Source organism: Aythya fuligula, chromosome 8 (genome assembly GCF_009819795.1).
Source record: "Aythya fuligula isolate bAytFul2 chromosome 8, bAytFul2.pri, whole genome shotgun sequence".
Lineage (NCBI taxonomy): Eukaryota > Metazoa > Chordata > Aves > Anseriformes > Anatidae > Aythya > Aythya fuligula.
The window spans coordinates 15,214,730-15,231,424 of record NC_045566.1 but is presented as its reverse complement, the minus strand read 5'-3'; the positions used below and the strand labels follow the sequence as shown (position 1 = coordinate 15,231,424).

General features: G+C 36.3%; 1 protein-coding gene across 3 annotated transcripts in view; it reads left to right on the top strand.

Annotated features, from left to right (window-relative positions):
• COL24A1 (collagen type XXIV alpha 1 chain) overlaps nucleotides 1-16,695 on the top strand; it is a 136,156-nt gene that overhangs the window by 36,815 nt on the left and 82,646 nt on the right. For all 3 annotated transcript variants that reach the window (XM_032192067.1, XM_032192066.1, XM_032192068.1), the window contains 10 exons: nucleotides 400-444; nucleotides 2,606-2,659; nucleotides 3,286-3,330; nucleotides 6,764-6,817; nucleotides 8,961-9,005; nucleotides 13,096-13,149; nucleotides 13,241-13,285; nucleotides 13,654-13,707; nucleotides 14,313-14,366; nucleotides 15,902-15,955. In XM_032192067.1, coding sequence (XP_032047958.1) covers nucleotides 400-444; nucleotides 2,606-2,659; nucleotides 3,286-3,330; nucleotides 6,764-6,817; nucleotides 8,961-9,005; nucleotides 13,096-13,149; nucleotides 13,241-13,285; nucleotides 13,654-13,707; nucleotides 14,313-14,366; nucleotides 15,902-15,955 — 504 coding nt within the window. The remainder of the gene's footprint in view (nucleotides 1-399; nucleotides 445-2,605; nucleotides 2,660-3,285; nucleotides 3,331-6,763; nucleotides 6,818-8,960; nucleotides 9,006-13,095; nucleotides 13,150-13,240; nucleotides 13,286-13,653; nucleotides 13,708-14,312; nucleotides 14,367-15,901; nucleotides 15,956-16,695) is intronic.

Sequence of the window (16,695 nt, the reverse complement as noted above, 5' to 3'; positions counted from 1 at the left end):
ATCATATAAAATGTTTAGAGTATTTGGACTACATATACTATTCAGACATTAGCTTGAAAATAAATGGAACTGTGTCCAAATATAAAAGCTTATGAAAAGCTCTGTGAAATTATGTCACCGTCGTGTGAGATCACTGAGTCTGGAAAAAATTTCCTCTGAGAAGAAATAATTTTAATGTAAAGGAAGTTTTGGTCATTGTATAAGATTTAGCCATGAACTAACAGGAGACCTTTCTGAGCATGGTTCTAGGGTGCTGCTTGATGATAGATGTCCTCTTCAATTTTAATCACTTTGAAGAACGTGTTACCAGCTTGTAGTTAACAAATACTATAAACAAATATGCTCTGTTTGAAAGAACTGGAATCTAAAATTAAGTACAACTCATGTCTTTTTTAATAGGGCTTAGCTGGACCAGAAGGTAACCCAGGTCCTAAAGGTGCAAGAGTAAGTAAAGATTTTAAGCATTTTGGCATGCATGCCTATTTTCACACACAAAGTACTTAAGAAAGGGTATGGGGAATTTCATGTATCCCTGCCGGTTGTATGCACAGTGAACCACTATGTCTTTACAGAACCTGAAAATCAGATCCTAGTACATATTCCAAAATAAGAAGATACCTTTTTTTTTTTCATGGTGAGAGACATAGAACACTCACATCGATGCCTTTCCTCTGACTTGGAATGCATATATACAAGAAAAGTAAAGCAGTAATGAATGTGGGAGTGTGAGATCTGGGAGTGTAATAGAGTGGACATTTCCTGCCTGAAGCATTATTTCCATAACCGAAACTGCCAAGAAGGGGAGATGTATCTGCCACTTGCAGTCTGCAACAGCTACAGAAGTTGATAAAGGGAAACAGTCCTGTCACATAAAAACCATAAAAGTGGTTGTTTTCTAGATTTCAGAATGGTTCAGTTGTAGTCACACACATTGCAGGGACTGAAGGCTCGAACTTTAACATTCTGTTGATTCAGGGTTTGCTCCTGATTGCTTTTGGAGGTAAAATAAGTAGCATGGTGGTTTTTTGTTTGTTTTGTTTTGTTGTTTTTTTTTTTTTCTGTGTGTTTTGTTTGTTTGTTTTTAAATAGGCACATGGGCGTATATACACATGCTTGTGTGTAAAAAAAAAACATTTTTGAGCCTGACTCACCATCAGGCAGTAGACATCGGTTTCCAGAAATTTTCATATTGCAGGTTGCATATAAGGGGTTTCAGGGGTCTCTTGCTAGCTGTTTTCAGGTCCTCAGCTCTACAGGGCTTATGTTGTACAGGTTGCTGAGCAGTTTGCTGTGTTCTCAAGCATCTACTGAAATAATCTTATTGTGTTGCTAGATTTGTTCTTGCCCCATTTTTTAAATGTAATTACTAAAAGGCTTTACCTGTAATATCTTCTTAAACTAAGTCTGTTTTTTGGTGTGGGGATATCTTTGATGTCAGTTTTCATTAAAGTGATGGGAAAAATGCATTTGCTGGGATCAAGTGCCAACACATACTGCACCCTCAGGGATTGTATCTCTTCTACATTTCTTCACTTTATTTTTGCACAAATTGTGACTGCATTTTGTCTCATTCTGTCAACCAACAAGGTATTAAGTGATCCCAGTTACTTCCTGAAAAGTTAGTACTTGTCTGTTGACACAAAGCTAAAAATGGCCAATGTTTAGAGGTATGACTAATTTTGGAGAGAAATACCTGTCAGGTCTTAAGACTAAATCCTTTATATGGCTTCTACAGGCAAACTTCAATAAAAATGATGACGTAGTCTGTTGAGTTACACAACTGTGAGGTACCATGAAGGTAGCCACATGTTGCACAGTATCTTTAAAGATTTAAGTTTAGAACATCCCTGCAATAAAACTATAGTCTGCTTCTCAGCTGTTTAAGAAATTATTGAAAAAAAATAAAGTGCCTTCCTTATCATGAAAGAAATGAGTTTCTTTTAGAGAAAGAGTTTTTTTAGAGAAGTAGAAAAGCCAGGGATTTTTTTTTTTTGTAATTAACAATAACTTTGTTCCAATCTGTTTGAATCTGTTAATGCAGAATCCATTATAATTATTATTTTTTTGTGAATTGTACTGTCATTTCAACAGCATATTTCAATGTCCATGCAATTGATTATACAAGATCTATTTTTGACTTTCCGAGAGGAAAGTGGGAGAGAAATACATGGTGACTGCACTTCAAGGAGAATATTCTGCTTATGACAAGATAAACTGTTGTGGACACTTGTACATAACAATGGTCAGACAAAGTTATTAGAGATAAGGAACATCTTTTCTGATGCATTTTGTGAATAAGGTTAATATCAGCAGCTTTTTCATATTTCATTTATTCAAATAAAGTCTCTGCTGGTCTGACTTACTGAAACACTCACCTCATGTTTCTTTGTTAATTTGTTCGGTATCTGTATAATAGGGAATTGTTTTTGCTTTTAGCTGGAGAATAAATCCTGGACACATTTAAGTCAGTTAAATTTAACTGGTAATTTAAAATGAGCCTGGATTTAATCCCTGGGTCCTGAACCCACAGCCAGAAAATAATAAGGGGCAAGCAGTGATGGTACGAAGCAGCCTTGTAAGCACTGAATTGTTCTTGTGTTTCCAGGGTTTCATTGGACCTCCAGGTGTAGCAGGACAAACAGGTCCTGAAGGAGAAAGGGTAGGTTAATGAAATATCAATGAAATATTAATGTTTGGGTGGTAATATATGTTAGAATGGGGAAAAATGCATGTAACCATTCATTTGAGTCTTGGTCTAAAAGCAAAAATGATGTGGAGGAAATTACATGAATGGGTCCCATCAAACTTGTCTAATTGATGAAATTAAATGGTATAAAAGGATTAGAGCCACTGAGATGTATAACGAGTGTTTTTTGTTTTTTTTTTTTTTTCAATCATTATTTCAATCAATAAGTAATATTTGTCAGTTGCCACATGATGTTTGCAATAAAAATGGTCATGGAAATCTTAATCTCTGTCACTCTGCTCAAATTCTTTCTTGCTTCTCTTGAGTACAGAGGATGTCTGGCCATGTACTTTAATGGAGGCATGATGTGGCCTTTCTTTATAGTTCTGCTATGGATAAAGTAAAGACAAGCACAATTTGTGTCTATGCCCCCCTGTTAGAGGACATTTTCTCGCTGTTTCTTTGCACAACATATTTTTTTTATTTTTAATGGTGGTACTTCTCAAGCTGTCTTTTCTAATCAAAAGAAGGCTTAATTACTTGACTCTAAGCTGATGAAGAAAAGAAAACCCAGTTATGATGGGTTATTTCTTTCTCAGGGCATTCCAGGCTTCCGTGGAAAAAGAGGTCCTAAAGGGAGACAGGTAAAGCTGCTAACACTTGTTACAATTTCTACTGCTAATGTAAATGTACCTGTAATTTACTCTGCGACTTTAATCAGCTGAAAAAGTTAACTTCACTTTCTTCACATCTTTCTTCACATATTTCTATTGTTTCCAGTTAGTACTTCACAGTATTGCAAATTCCTTGCAGGGTATAACGAGTAGGTATTTTGAAGTGAGGAGTGCTCAATATAATGTGCCTTGTGGATGGGTACTGGTATCAGCTGCCAGAGGGCTAAAAAAATGACAGAAACAAATAAATATATTCAGTAAAATTAGTGTTAGCTCAAGGTACAGATATGATGGAAGTTTTATGAGGTCTGATTTTGGTGTTGGTTTGAATGCAAATCAGCTGCTTCTAATGTATGATATTTTTGGATGATGGTAAATTAAAGCTGTCTTTTACTTAAAATATATTTCTACAGCTGAGAATAAACACAAATCTGCCAAGTATACATAATCAAGGTTCACATACTTCCTGTGGTATATCCTTAATGCCAAGTCTTTTGTTTTGTGCTGCAACCTTATTATTTTAGGTCTTTGAAACTATCCAGGAGTTTCCAATTTTAACTCTCCTGTGGTCTGTGATTGGAAACTGAGATACCATTCTGCAGTTGTGCACTCAAGTTGTGCTTCAGATGACTTTCATCTACCATGTTGAACAAGCATGCTCGGCAGTAGTAGTGTGATTGCTGTCGTTTGACCATTGATGTATAGTATGAAAATTGTGGAGGATTCTGTTAGTTAAGTTTTGTTTTCTGTGTGCTCTAATACCAGCCAAAAAAAAAAAAAAAAGTCACTAAACTTCAGTAGAGTTCCTTCTAGTGTAAAGAAAGTCATGCAGAGGAAAGCGTCATTAAGTTGATAGACTGCTCTTTCTGAAGCTGCCATCAAATTGATAAGGTTATACCTCATCAAAGTAAGATTCTGGTTTTTAATTATTCAGCTAGCAGGACTGGGTGCTTCTGTGCTTATTGACAGTACTGTAGTTTTTTTTGTAATTTGAATCAAACACTGTTTTTACAGCTGAGTGCTGGGCAACAGCTGTCTGTGCTGTCAGTGCACTGTGGTAGTCAGCGGTGTGTTGTGCCAGTGAGTCATGTGTGGCATTCAAGAAGAAAGTGAAGCTGGATGGCAGGTAGAGGCTTGTGCTCAGTGTGGAAGAGGAGGTAGCAGCAGGGTATTCCAAAAATCTGCTTTTGCATTTTGATTTCATTCGCTCAGTCTTCACTGAGGCTTTTGATTGCTTGTGTAGTGGTTTGTTTCACTCTTTGAAAGTTGATGCTGTGCATGCTGTAGTAAGCAGTTGTTGTTTCATTTACAATAGTACAGCTTCTGTTAGTGCCAGCTTGTGCTCTGATGATGATTTCTAGTTATATAGATCAATTAAGTGGTTTGACACAGGGGACAGAGCACCAAAAGCACCTCTGCACGGTCTTTATGATTATCTTCATTTAGTACTTATTCCTCTGCTATCTTGTCTTTTCCTCAGCCCTAAGGTTCATTCTACATCCTTTCTATGTAGTCTTGTAAACTTTATTTGATTAAAGTCCTTTAATGTAGGGAACAAACCAGGAAAGCAATTACTTGGGAGCCTGTCTAGAAGTACTTTGCTGGATTGTAAATAGAGAAAACGTCAGTTATTTTAACCTTAGACAATGATAGTGATGATGACAATGGCTTTTGCCACAGTGTCCCAGAGTTGACTACTCTAGTGCTCTGGGGCAGGGCAGTGTTTTAAAGCAAAAAAGCATGGGAATTGCATAACGTCAGAAGTCAGACACCTGACCTTCCATAATGCTAGTGGAAAGAAATATTCTACTGGTATAGTTCCTTTCAGAAAAAGAAAAAATCCCAAATATTCTTATTTTTGGAAAGTAATATAAAGTAGAAGAAAAGAAGAGACTGCAACCTTTCGCTGGTAAATAAAACATTTCGTGTTCATTTAACATTTTGTAAGCATTGAAGACTACACTAAGGATATATTAAAAGGGCATAAACAGTTGCACTTGCTCTCATTTAGTTTTTCACCTCCAGGGACTGATAGGTATCATGTTTGATATCCAAGATAAGATCGTTCCTTTAAAATTCAATATACTACTACTTATCAGGTTTATTAAATAAGTACTCATATTTGTCATAGTCATATCTTTGGCACAGTTGAAATTGAACAAAATCTTCAGTTACCAAAGATTATAGCGGGAGAATTTGTTTGAATTTTGGATTGTACATAAAATTGTTTTAAAGAAAATACTTCATAGCCAAAGCATATGTATCCCATTTCTTGACGTTGTGTGCTTGTAATATGAAATTTGGCTCACTCTCCAGTATTTTGAATGCATTGTCAGTCCTCTTAGTATGATGTATAGTGCTTTTATGTACATAGTTTGACCAGATTTAGGGAGAATGTTTTTACATAGCTTTCTTCGGTATGGAATTAGTTACAACCAGCAGTCAATAAGACTGAACAGATGGTGTCAATTATACCAAGAATTTACTAGTCCTGTCCACTATAACTATGTAAAACCAGTTCGTTTTATATTAAAAATAGGAATGGTTGTCCTTCATATTCTTTATACTAAAGTTAGATGATGATATTGATGGAACAAAACATTTGTTGCACAACAGTACTATTACATTACTTTCAATTTTAGGCTTATCTGTTTTCCTGTTCGATATTCCATTCTTTTTCTACTTACTAGTGTAGTTTTATCAGTATCAGAAGATAACGGGATTATGATGACTGGGTAATCTAGTGCCCTCCTAATTTGTGTCATGCTGTGTTCCTGTTGTATACAAATCATCAGTGGCCTGCATCTGTGACCCAATGGCTGGCAAAACTCCCATTGTATATATTATGTACAATCCAAATTGTATGTTCTTTTCACTTTATTTATAATTGATACTCCCATGTGTCGTGGTAACTCTGCTTCTTCTAATGTCTACCTGCAGTAGACTATACAACCAAAATATGTTATTAAGAAAAGAATAGATAAAATAGTTAAAAAAAAAAAAAAAAAAAAAAAAAGTTTAAAAAAGTTAATCTTTGTCTGTATCCTGTCAGCTGGTAACTTTTAACAGCATAGGCTGTTACATACATGTTTTGCGTACACGCAAATACACGTTTTGTGTGTGAGAAATTTTATAGTACACTTTCAGTGCCTTGCAAAAATTTGGCCACTGGTGTACAGACTGAGAATCAGTTAAATCTGCTGTGTTGACCACTAACCTATGAACCTCTACTGATTAAATGATGAGACAGTAATGCTATGTACGTCACACCTTACAGTTATGGCAGTAGATTGTTGAAATCTGCCTGGCCATAATACACTGATTAAAATTAATTCAAACAAACAAAGCTCTTAGACCATCCTTTGTGTCTTGGATAAAGAAAACATTATCTGTTCTGCTTCAGGGTTTTCCAGGTGACTTTGGAAATAGAGGCCCCCCTGGCCCAGATGGGAATCCTGTAAGTATTTATTATGTTTTGATTAACATAGTAAAATATGTAACACTTAATATTAGCTCCTCTCCCAAACAGAAAGGAGATTTATGCATGAAAAGCAAAGTATTGAAGTCCACAGGAAAATTTTGCACTGCTACTTTTATATGGAAGGTGCTAGGGTAGTTCTGTAGTAAGCAGATGTATTAGAGAAGAGAACTGCACATTTGCTGAGAGCACATTTTCCACTTCTGCAGGTGCTGACTACCTTGAGAATCAGGTGTCTTACTGTCCTCATTACATTGCTGATGAATGTCTTGTCTCCAAAGCTTCGTGCACTAGATATGATTTTGTATTTCTTATTTAAATCTTTATTCTAGGATCATCTTAACAAATGGGATTCTGTCTCTGTGCCAAAACCCCAGCTTTCGTATACTTACGCATTTAACAGTTTATTTTGTCCTTTGAACTGTTACTGAATACAATTATGTCATTTTGAATACAAGTATGTCATTTACTGCATTATAATCGGTACGATAACAGCTTTGGCAGTGTGCAGAGAAGTGCTCTCGTGGTATGGTATTCAAACTGCAGCACAGTCAAGTTACTTTACTGGCTACTGTCAAAGGAGCTTTGCTGACTTGCTCTGTTTGTAGGGAAATCATGGCTGAAGGCTGCAAACTCAAGTTTCCTTTGATATGTGGAAACAGTGGAAAGGCAAATGACCAATCAGTGCTGGGCAAAAAAGCAACTTATCTGAATCAGCTCTTCTTGCTGGATGCTCCTTTGGAAAGTACAGTCAGTTTGTCTCTAAAGGCTGTTCTGATATGGACTGGAGTCAGCATCTGGGCAGAGATGGCCTTTCTGAAGGCTTGTCCTTTCCAGACACCCTTATAAGGAATTTATTTTAGAAAAGTTTATGCAAATTTTGCTGCTACAGCTCTTATTCTCTGGTGCTAATGTTTTGGAACATAAGAGAGAAATATTCTTTATTTCTGGTCACTGAGGCAAAGTTCCCTTTATGGGAATGTTAGGTGATGCCAGCACGTAGCTTTTCATCCTCAAAGCACTCTGAGGGGTTGTGTGACCTGCTGCTTGGCAAAAAATATCAAAAGATGAGTTCTTTCCTTCTTCTTTGTACTCCCAAGTCTCCCTCGTTTCCTGAGAAAGCAGAGATGCTCTTTCCACAAGATCTGAGGAAGAAGATTAATTAATTTCTGTTAATTCTTTAACAGAATTAAACTCAGCCTAGATCTGAAATGAGACTTACCCACAGAATCACAGAATTTCTAGGTTGGAAGAGACCTCAAGATCATCGAGACCAACCTCTGACCTAACACTAACAGTCCTCCACTAAACCATATTGCTAAGTACAAAGAAGCCTGTTTTTACACAAATATTTGCAGACAAGTTCCTTCTAATCCGTCAAGACAACTTCTGATCTTGCTGCCTTCTCAAACAGGCAGCAACATTTCTCCTCCCCCAAAACTCACCCTGCAGGGCTTGTTCAGGCAAGGGGCCAGAGCTGCAGCTGCAGGGGTCTGCAATGCTGATGGAATATTTACAGAGCCTTTTTCTGAGCTGCAGCGGAGACCACAGGCTGCTTAGGAGGCCTGTGATGGCAGGAGCTTGAAGGGAAGACTCTTCTTCCTATCTTCCCTGTGTGCTGATGACATTTGTCGCCATGCCTGATTTGTTCTGTTTAAGAGTAATGCCATCCACATCCCCAACAAACCCTTAGTTCCCTGAGTGTCAGTCTGCTCTGGAGGATTTTGCTACGGCAAATTTTCCATAATTTTCTATAAAGAGTGTAGTCTTTAATTTGTAAAGGTCTTTCAATGAACTGAGCTGGTATTCTATCTATTTTCTAAGGAATCTATATAAATTTTCCATGTGTTTGTTTTTTTTCTCCACACAAAAATGTTTTCTTCTTCCCACTTGAAATACAAAGGTAACAAATTTGATATTCCTTGGTAATGCAGGAATGATTTCATGATGCAAATACTGTGAGATCCAATTCTACAGTCAGAGGTTTTAATAAGCGTGTTCTTCTAGAGTGAAAATCTGTCATTCTTGAGGAACTCTCTATATAAATCCCAATCTCATTGCTTTGCAGATTACTGAGAGTGAATACATGTTTATTATAATCTAAAATTCATTGTCTTTGTAGGGAATTGTTGGTGGTGTTGGTCCTCCTGGATTTCCAGGACTAAGAGTGAGTACACATTTATCAACTTACTTTGATATGGCTTTGAATATTTGTTAGAATATTGTCATGTGTGTTTGTGAAGTAACAAAAATAAATACAAAAATCCAGAAATTCTGACAGTTGTTTAATCAGATTGGTTTAGATAGCTGTGATTTTAGTTAAAGTCACTATATAAAGTTGCTGTAATATTGCTGGATATGAAGCACTTCTATATTTGGTTTGGGTTTTGTATGCTTTAAATGCGTCTGTGTTTTTCATTTGAAATAACCTGCTTTTTGAGTTTCTACTCCTAAATCCAGCATGACTTTTTGAAAATGTGCAATGCTTTCAAAAACCCTTTTTTTAATGTTCACAGCCCTCATTAATTTCAGTATGTGGCTACCAAATTACAAGCAAAATTACTTTTTGTATGCAGTATCACATCTGATTTTATTTGTTTTCAGTATTATGTGCTGCCCATTATGGATTTGCAATTGCAGTTGTATAAATGCAGTTGCACCAGAGAAACTCTGACATGAATGGGTTGTGTAGGAGTTGGAGGTGGGATTGACTGTGATACTTTTGTATCATGTAGACTTCCTTAAGTAATTCGGGTGTATGCTGGTAGAGGACTTGGGTTTGATTCTTGGTGTTGGTTCAGTCAAGGCCTATCTACACAGCAGCATTCATAACATGGGAGAAAACAGCTTGTTTCCACTTCAGTTAAGAAAGCCATAATTGTGTTCAGTGTGAGTTGGGCTTGTTTGTTTGTTGATGGGGTTTTCTTGATAGGTTGAGATCTAAAACATCCTTGATACATTTGTTAGTTTACATTGATGGTCATCTAACTTTTCCTTTGAAGTGTGCCAGTTGATCATGATTATCATCATCCTCTTATCATCTGCTGATGCTCCCTTTGACTGAAAGGAATTAGAGACTTTTATGGACCAGAGGGCTCCTTTGATTCCTACACCTGTGTTTGTAGCTGAGGTGTATGTATGTATGCTGAAAACTCTAACATTTTTAAAGGCAGAAATGGTTTTGCAAATGAACATATAGTCTTAAAAGAGTTTATTGCTTGGGATGACAAATGTATGAATAAAAATACAGACAAGTGCTTATGAAGTGCAAATGCAGCACATTAAAGGTAGGGTCATTGTGCACCTTTCTGACAGCCTAATAGATCTTACAGATATCTTAGGGTGTTTTTAAAGGTTTGTTTTTTTTTTTTTTTTTTGTTATTGTTTTTTTTATCTGTGCCCTTGAGCAGCATTTGTAACATGTCTTGGCTCAATGACTCTCTGTGGTTGATAAGACTTTACTGGTACAGCAAGATTTTGCAGGAAAATGGCACAGCAAAGTTTGCTCCATATTTCTGAACAGCCTTTGGAAGCTTCCAAGGCATTGGAAAGCCTACCTGGAATTTTGAAATATATTTAGAATACAGCTAAAGAGAGCCTCAGTATCTAATTGTCCTAATTATTCTTGTGTAGATGCTAACACAGTGTATAAGCGTGATCGGCAACATTTATTATTATGCACCATCTGTTCGTGTCTCTGCACTGCATCATACTGGTGCTCTGGTTCCCAGCTTCCCAGTCAGTAAGATAATTGGAAGAGGTCTGCTTTGTTTCAGAGTGTTTTGTTGTTGTTGTTTTTTACAAGAGTTCATTAAAATGTAGCAGAGTTTCACGAAGAGGAATTTCAGGTGACCCTACCACCACCAAGCACAATTCCTGTGGTGTAGCCCTGTTCCTGTACTAAACCAAATGGGTTTGTGCACCTCTGGCCTCTGTTTTAACTGGCTTTTGCTTGAGCAAGGGCCATGTGGCCATCTAAAACTGAGTAAAGAGCTAGAGACTTCAACATTTATCCTAAAACACTTAGTGAATGATAACACATTATATCATTACAAGATACAGTGTTGAACATGAGATTGAGTGTAACATTATTCTGGCAAAACCCAACATTAATTCAAATAGCTTGTTCAGCCCAGCTGTATGAATTGTCAAGCGTTTTTGTGTTTGTTTAGGAGACGAATGGCAAAGCAAGCAGCATTGGCAAGCTGTGTCCAATAATTCCTTCTTTCTATGATTTTTTAAATATACAAAACTGTTGCCAAGCTTAGAGTTTTGGCTGGCTGAGCAGTCAGTCCCAAGATTGCAAAGGCGTGAGTTTTTGTAAGAAAAGGATTTTGAGAAAATTTGCAAGTACAGTTATCAGAGCTAGCCTTTCTTTTTAAGTGTTTTTGACTGTAAAAATAATATTAATAAAAAAATCATAGTACTAGGAAGCATTAGTTTTCCTTTGCTGATATCCTGTCTTTTTGACAGGTAAAAGAATAAAAGGAACTTGGTTTTAGTTTAACTTCTCACATAGAAATAGCAGAAAATGTATGCTTTTTGTAGCTGCAGTAATTTGTTTCCTTTCTACTAGCAGGCTTTAACCAAGCTGATAAACATGTGCTAACATAAAGCAAGGCTGATGTAGACAGAGGTCAATTTCAGAAATAGACTTAATTATTCAACTCTTTTCTTATCAGTGATGTCAACGCTGCATCTTCATGTTAGGCTAGTAAATGTGACACAGTTTACTTCCTTCTTTCTATGTGAATGTCAAGTGAAAGGAAAGGTTATCAAGTTTAATTGAGGCAGAAGGTTTTCAGACCTTCCTCATACCTGAAGTTCAACACAAGTGTGAAAGTTGGGAATAAGGATGATGTCCTTTGAGATAGTTCTACTTTTGTGTAGTTACAGCTCTTTGCTGTTCGTTAGACCAGGCAGTATCTCTGGAGACTGTGGCAGGAATTTCATTAACCTGAATTTTGTTCCTGTTTTGGAATTCCTTCCCATTGCTTTTGTAAGCTGAATTTCCCAGCTCTGTGCTTTTTCAGTCAATGAAAGGTCTTGTTACTATAAGTACATATTTCAACATACAGTATCTTGATATAGCAATGCCTTGTTGAACTAATATGTCCAGCTCAAGAGACAGTGTATTTGATTTATCTTGGTATGAGCTAATGTGGTGATATAGTCTATAAGAAGTCATTGAATTATGAAGCAATACAGAGTGGCTGTCTTCCTAGGAGTTTTACCCATCACTGGGAAGACAAGACATTGTTCTTCCTTCCATTCAGCAATCCATGAGATTGATGATGGCTGTAGAGAAATGTTTGTGCTAACATTACATAAAGAACCTCCAGAGAACAATGATGTGTGCTGAACTTGGTATCACTAGGTTTTTCATGTCACTTTCAGCAAGTGGCTAAAGATTTCTATATTCATATTTGTTGCTAAATTCTTGCATAGTCACAGAGGTGTAACATTGCCCTTTTTTTTTTTCTCCCCACCCCCAGAGGTAGAATATGCAGAAAGTAGATTTCCTTTTCTCCCTGTAATGCAGCTTTAGTTATTTCTGGATCATTTCTTATATTTAGTTAACAATCTTTAATATTATTGGTTCTGTGTTGATTGTTTAAAATTCTTTTTTTATTAAAATAAAAAAAATCTGGTTTGTTTTTCATTTGTCATGAAACTGTAGATTTAAATCCCACAAAGGAGGGAGGTAAGAACAGCTTGAAGGTACATAAGAACAGAAGAAGTTAGCATGCTCATCTTAGGTTAAGATTGCACACTTGGTATTTGGGGAGAATCCCATCTTTTTTAGCTTAAAAAAGTAACGGAGAGATGAGAAATCCTAGAAAAAGCCACTTTTTATTCCGTGTCATCATTGGCAGTAGAATAATTCCTTTAAGCCAAATTTGATGCTTACAGCATAGTGTTGTCATGTAATCCTCAGGATGAAGTGAATAGCCACTGAATGTGCAGCTGTAGTACAAAGGAAAGCTTCCTTATTCTGCACTGCACAATGCAGCACTATCTTCTCTTGAATGCGTCATCTGCAGGAAAAGAGGGAAGTTTGGTTCCTGGTGTTTCTGTTCATGTACATGGGAGCTATAAGATGAGGGGTTTACAATATTTATGCTTTTTCCATGATAAATTAGCCTTAAAACAAAAAACAATTTTGGTTTATCTATGTGGTACAGGCAATGCTACAGTTACAAGTCTCTCCACTTCATCAAATGTTTAATGTAGCCACCTTTCTTCCTGTTTCATAGGGTGACATTGGGCCAGCAGGACCAAGTGGACCGTCAGGAATTCCAGGTCCTATGGTATGGCGTTGAACATTCCCACAGCCAAGTGCCTGTGTTGCTTTCCAAGTAATTGGAATACACTGGAATTTTGTTTTCTTCCTTTTAATAGGGTCTCCCTGGGAGTATGGGACAGCCCGGAATGAAAGGTGATAAGGTGATTTAAATATTTCCATTATCCCAGAGATGTAGCTCTTTCAAACCCCTGTCATCAAATCTTGAAATAACCTTCTTGACAAAGCCTTCTAGTTTTCCTTTTGATTTCTCCCTTTCATTTCTTAAAAATACTTCAGGATCTGATACTTTGAACAAGCTTTTGGACAGAGCACTAGACATGAGAGTATCTCATTGCTGTGTCTGCAGGGTTTCATGGAGCAGGTGCTTTAGTGCCACACACTGCATTGTTATTCAAAGATCTGTGTTAGTTTTAAATACTAAATATTGAATTCATTTTTCTCCTTCTCTAATTCTGAGAACTACTCCATTCTAAACCACAAACATGTCTGTATAAAATATGTTGTTTAGGGTGAGTACGGCCTTGCAGGAGATCCAGGAGACCAGGGGTACCCAGGAGACAAGGTAACTTCCAGTTGCATTGTTTTAAAAAAAAATTGTCCCTTTTCAGACGTTTCTTTAGGTTTCTGAGTATTACAATACGATAACTCAGCTGCATAAAAGAAGAATGCAGTAGTGACTGTATGCTACTGAATTAACACTTCTTAAAGAAATGCTATGCTAATTAAAACAGTTGGGGAAAGCAATGAGCTAAGACAAGTAAAAGGCAGGGGCAGAATAATAGCTGCTATCTGAGATGCATCAAACAAGAAAATAATTATGGTGTAATATGAATCCTGCTAAGAAACTATTGTAAAAAATGCTTTTCCTTGAGCCTGGCTGTTCATCTGCACCTCACCTGGATCAACTGTGGTTAGCAGCTGTACGTGATCTGGTGTTCTCCTTCATATCATGAAACAGTATCTTCTTTCCTATGTCACTAGTACATCAAAAGTCATTGAAATAGCACATCCTGTGAGAACTCTTTCGTTAAGAGTTAAATGTTAGAAGTCACTTCTGATCCTACAGTTATTTTGGAGACTGTTTCAGGTGGCAAAGTGTAATGATTTATTCCTTCTAATGTAACAACAATATATTTTTGTTTGCATTTAATGGATTTCTTTTTTCAGGGTGCTCCTGGTTTACCAGGCCCCCCAGGGATCAGAGGAAAACCAGGACCCCCAGTAAGTTTAGACATTACGTTTTGCTTTCAATATATCACTACATATTATTATATTTGATACTTCTTTGTATCTTACGCTCACACTGCATCTAACCCTCTAGAAGCTACCTACATCAAAAAGCATGAAGAATAAGGTCTAAGCTGCTTTTATTTCTGTTTAGTGAATGAGTCAGATCGTAGCATGTACAATACCACAGAGTTTAGTATGTGTGTCAGATTTTAATATGGGAGTTCTTATTACGTTAGTTATTCTTTGACACTCATTTTGCTGGGGGAATAGACATGTTGGTAATGTTTGAAACAAATCCAGCTGAGAGTTTTGGGAGCTGCCAAGATGACCATTAGGGCTAGGTGGATTTGGAGAAAGTGTGAGAAATCTCATTAATACTGGTCAGTCACTTCTCACAGGGATGGGAGTAGTCATGAATTCAAGTATTTACTGATTTGTAGCAACTTTAAAAGCATCTGTGTAGTGCTGGCATTTCTGCTAGGTTTATAAGTGTTGAGGCATGAAAGGCTTACCTGCCTTTTCCTCACCTGTTTTTAGCACTATTAGCAGCCTCTTTTCTTATGTATAATTTAAAGCAGCCAATACCTAATGTTTTTAAAAGATTAATAACTCCAGTCTTAGTTTTTATCATGGTCCTTTAGACTCAATAAGAATAGCTTTTTGTTTCAGAGAATTTATAATATAAACTCTAATACTACAAAAAGACTTATGTGAGTTTACTTAACCTTATATGGGAAAACCTCGCCTATTTGCACTTAAAGAGAAACGTGTGCATCAGCCTTTTCCTGATTAGGTGTAGGTTTTAGGCACCAACTGAATGTGATCAGCATCTTGATTTCTGTTAAATTAAGATAAGAGACTTCAGTCCTTCGAGTAATGTAACATTTAACATTGTAGAATGCATTCACATTACAATCATTTTCATAAAAAATGAAAAAATGATTTTTCAAGGTCACGGTTTAATTTAGCTCAGTGAACACAGTTATGGCAGCAGCAGGAAATGTTCAAAAATGTGGAAGAAAAGGTAGACTTTGAGAAAAATTTTGGTCAATTTTTAGGTGTGTAAATATTTGTATATAATGGAGTCACAATAACACATAGGTAGGGCCCAATTTTGCTATTGGCCAAATAATAGTATTAATAATATTTGTATAATTAATAATAATTTTTCAATATTAATTGCCAGCTGCCATTAACTCTTGGGCATGAATGAACAGTTAAGCTAGAGAGGGAGGTTTATAAAACACTATCTGCAAGAATTATTTCCTTAACTTTTAAACAACATATGATTTTTATTCTGAAAACACCTATATATTTCAAGTTTTGCTATATACAACTGTGTGGACCATTCCAAAGCCCCCAGTTTTATTTTTCTAAAAATATTTTTTTTATTGTGACTTCAATGAGATATGAAGAACTAGAATTTATATCCAAATAGAAGAAGGTATAAAGTTTGTTTAAAATCTTAGTAACAATCTGTTCTTTAAAAAATACATATATCAAAAATCTGTTTGCCTTTTTTTAAGGGGAAAATTGGAGATCCTGGATCCCATGGACCATTGGGTCCACCAGGTCCTGAGGTAAGAAATTGCTTGATAGATATAAACTGAATGTTACTTAGTTCTGAATTACGGAAATCTGTGAAGCAGACACCTTTACCTCTGAGATTGTTGTCTTAATCGAATCGGAGAGTACTTCTTAATGCTTGTGTTCTACTCCCTAAAGTACAAAAGATTCTAGCTCATATTTTTTATGGAAAGTATTTGTATGTGCAGTTCTTGAATAAAGCAAGTGCCTCATTCACTTATTTGATTGGGATTAGTTCTTATCTGAAACCAGTTGTTATGACATACACCTTAAATGGGGCTCATGATATCTTGAACACATGAATTCTACACGATGTTTACAATTTGGATTCTTCAATATTTATCTCTTACAAAAATAACTGTGTTTGGAAGGAATGCAAAGAATGAACACTGGATACATAGGAAGCATTGCCAAGCACTTTAGTCTGTCTCAGCAGTTGCCCAACAACAGGGCATAAAAATTAGTATTATGGAAGTGTACATAGAAATGAATTCTGTCCCTGAATCATTCAATTTGGGTGCTCTTTAGCATTTATTCCATGGGCTACTGGAAAAAATGCTGCTAGTCACCCACATGTATACAGTACATGTGTATACATGTATGTGCTGGAGAGATGAAAGGAAAAAATCAGATTTTTCTTTTTAATCAGATATATTTACTTTTTTAAAATACATTTAGACTACGTCTTAACAATAATAGCTGTCCTGCCTTCCAAGATTTAACTCTAGGAGTG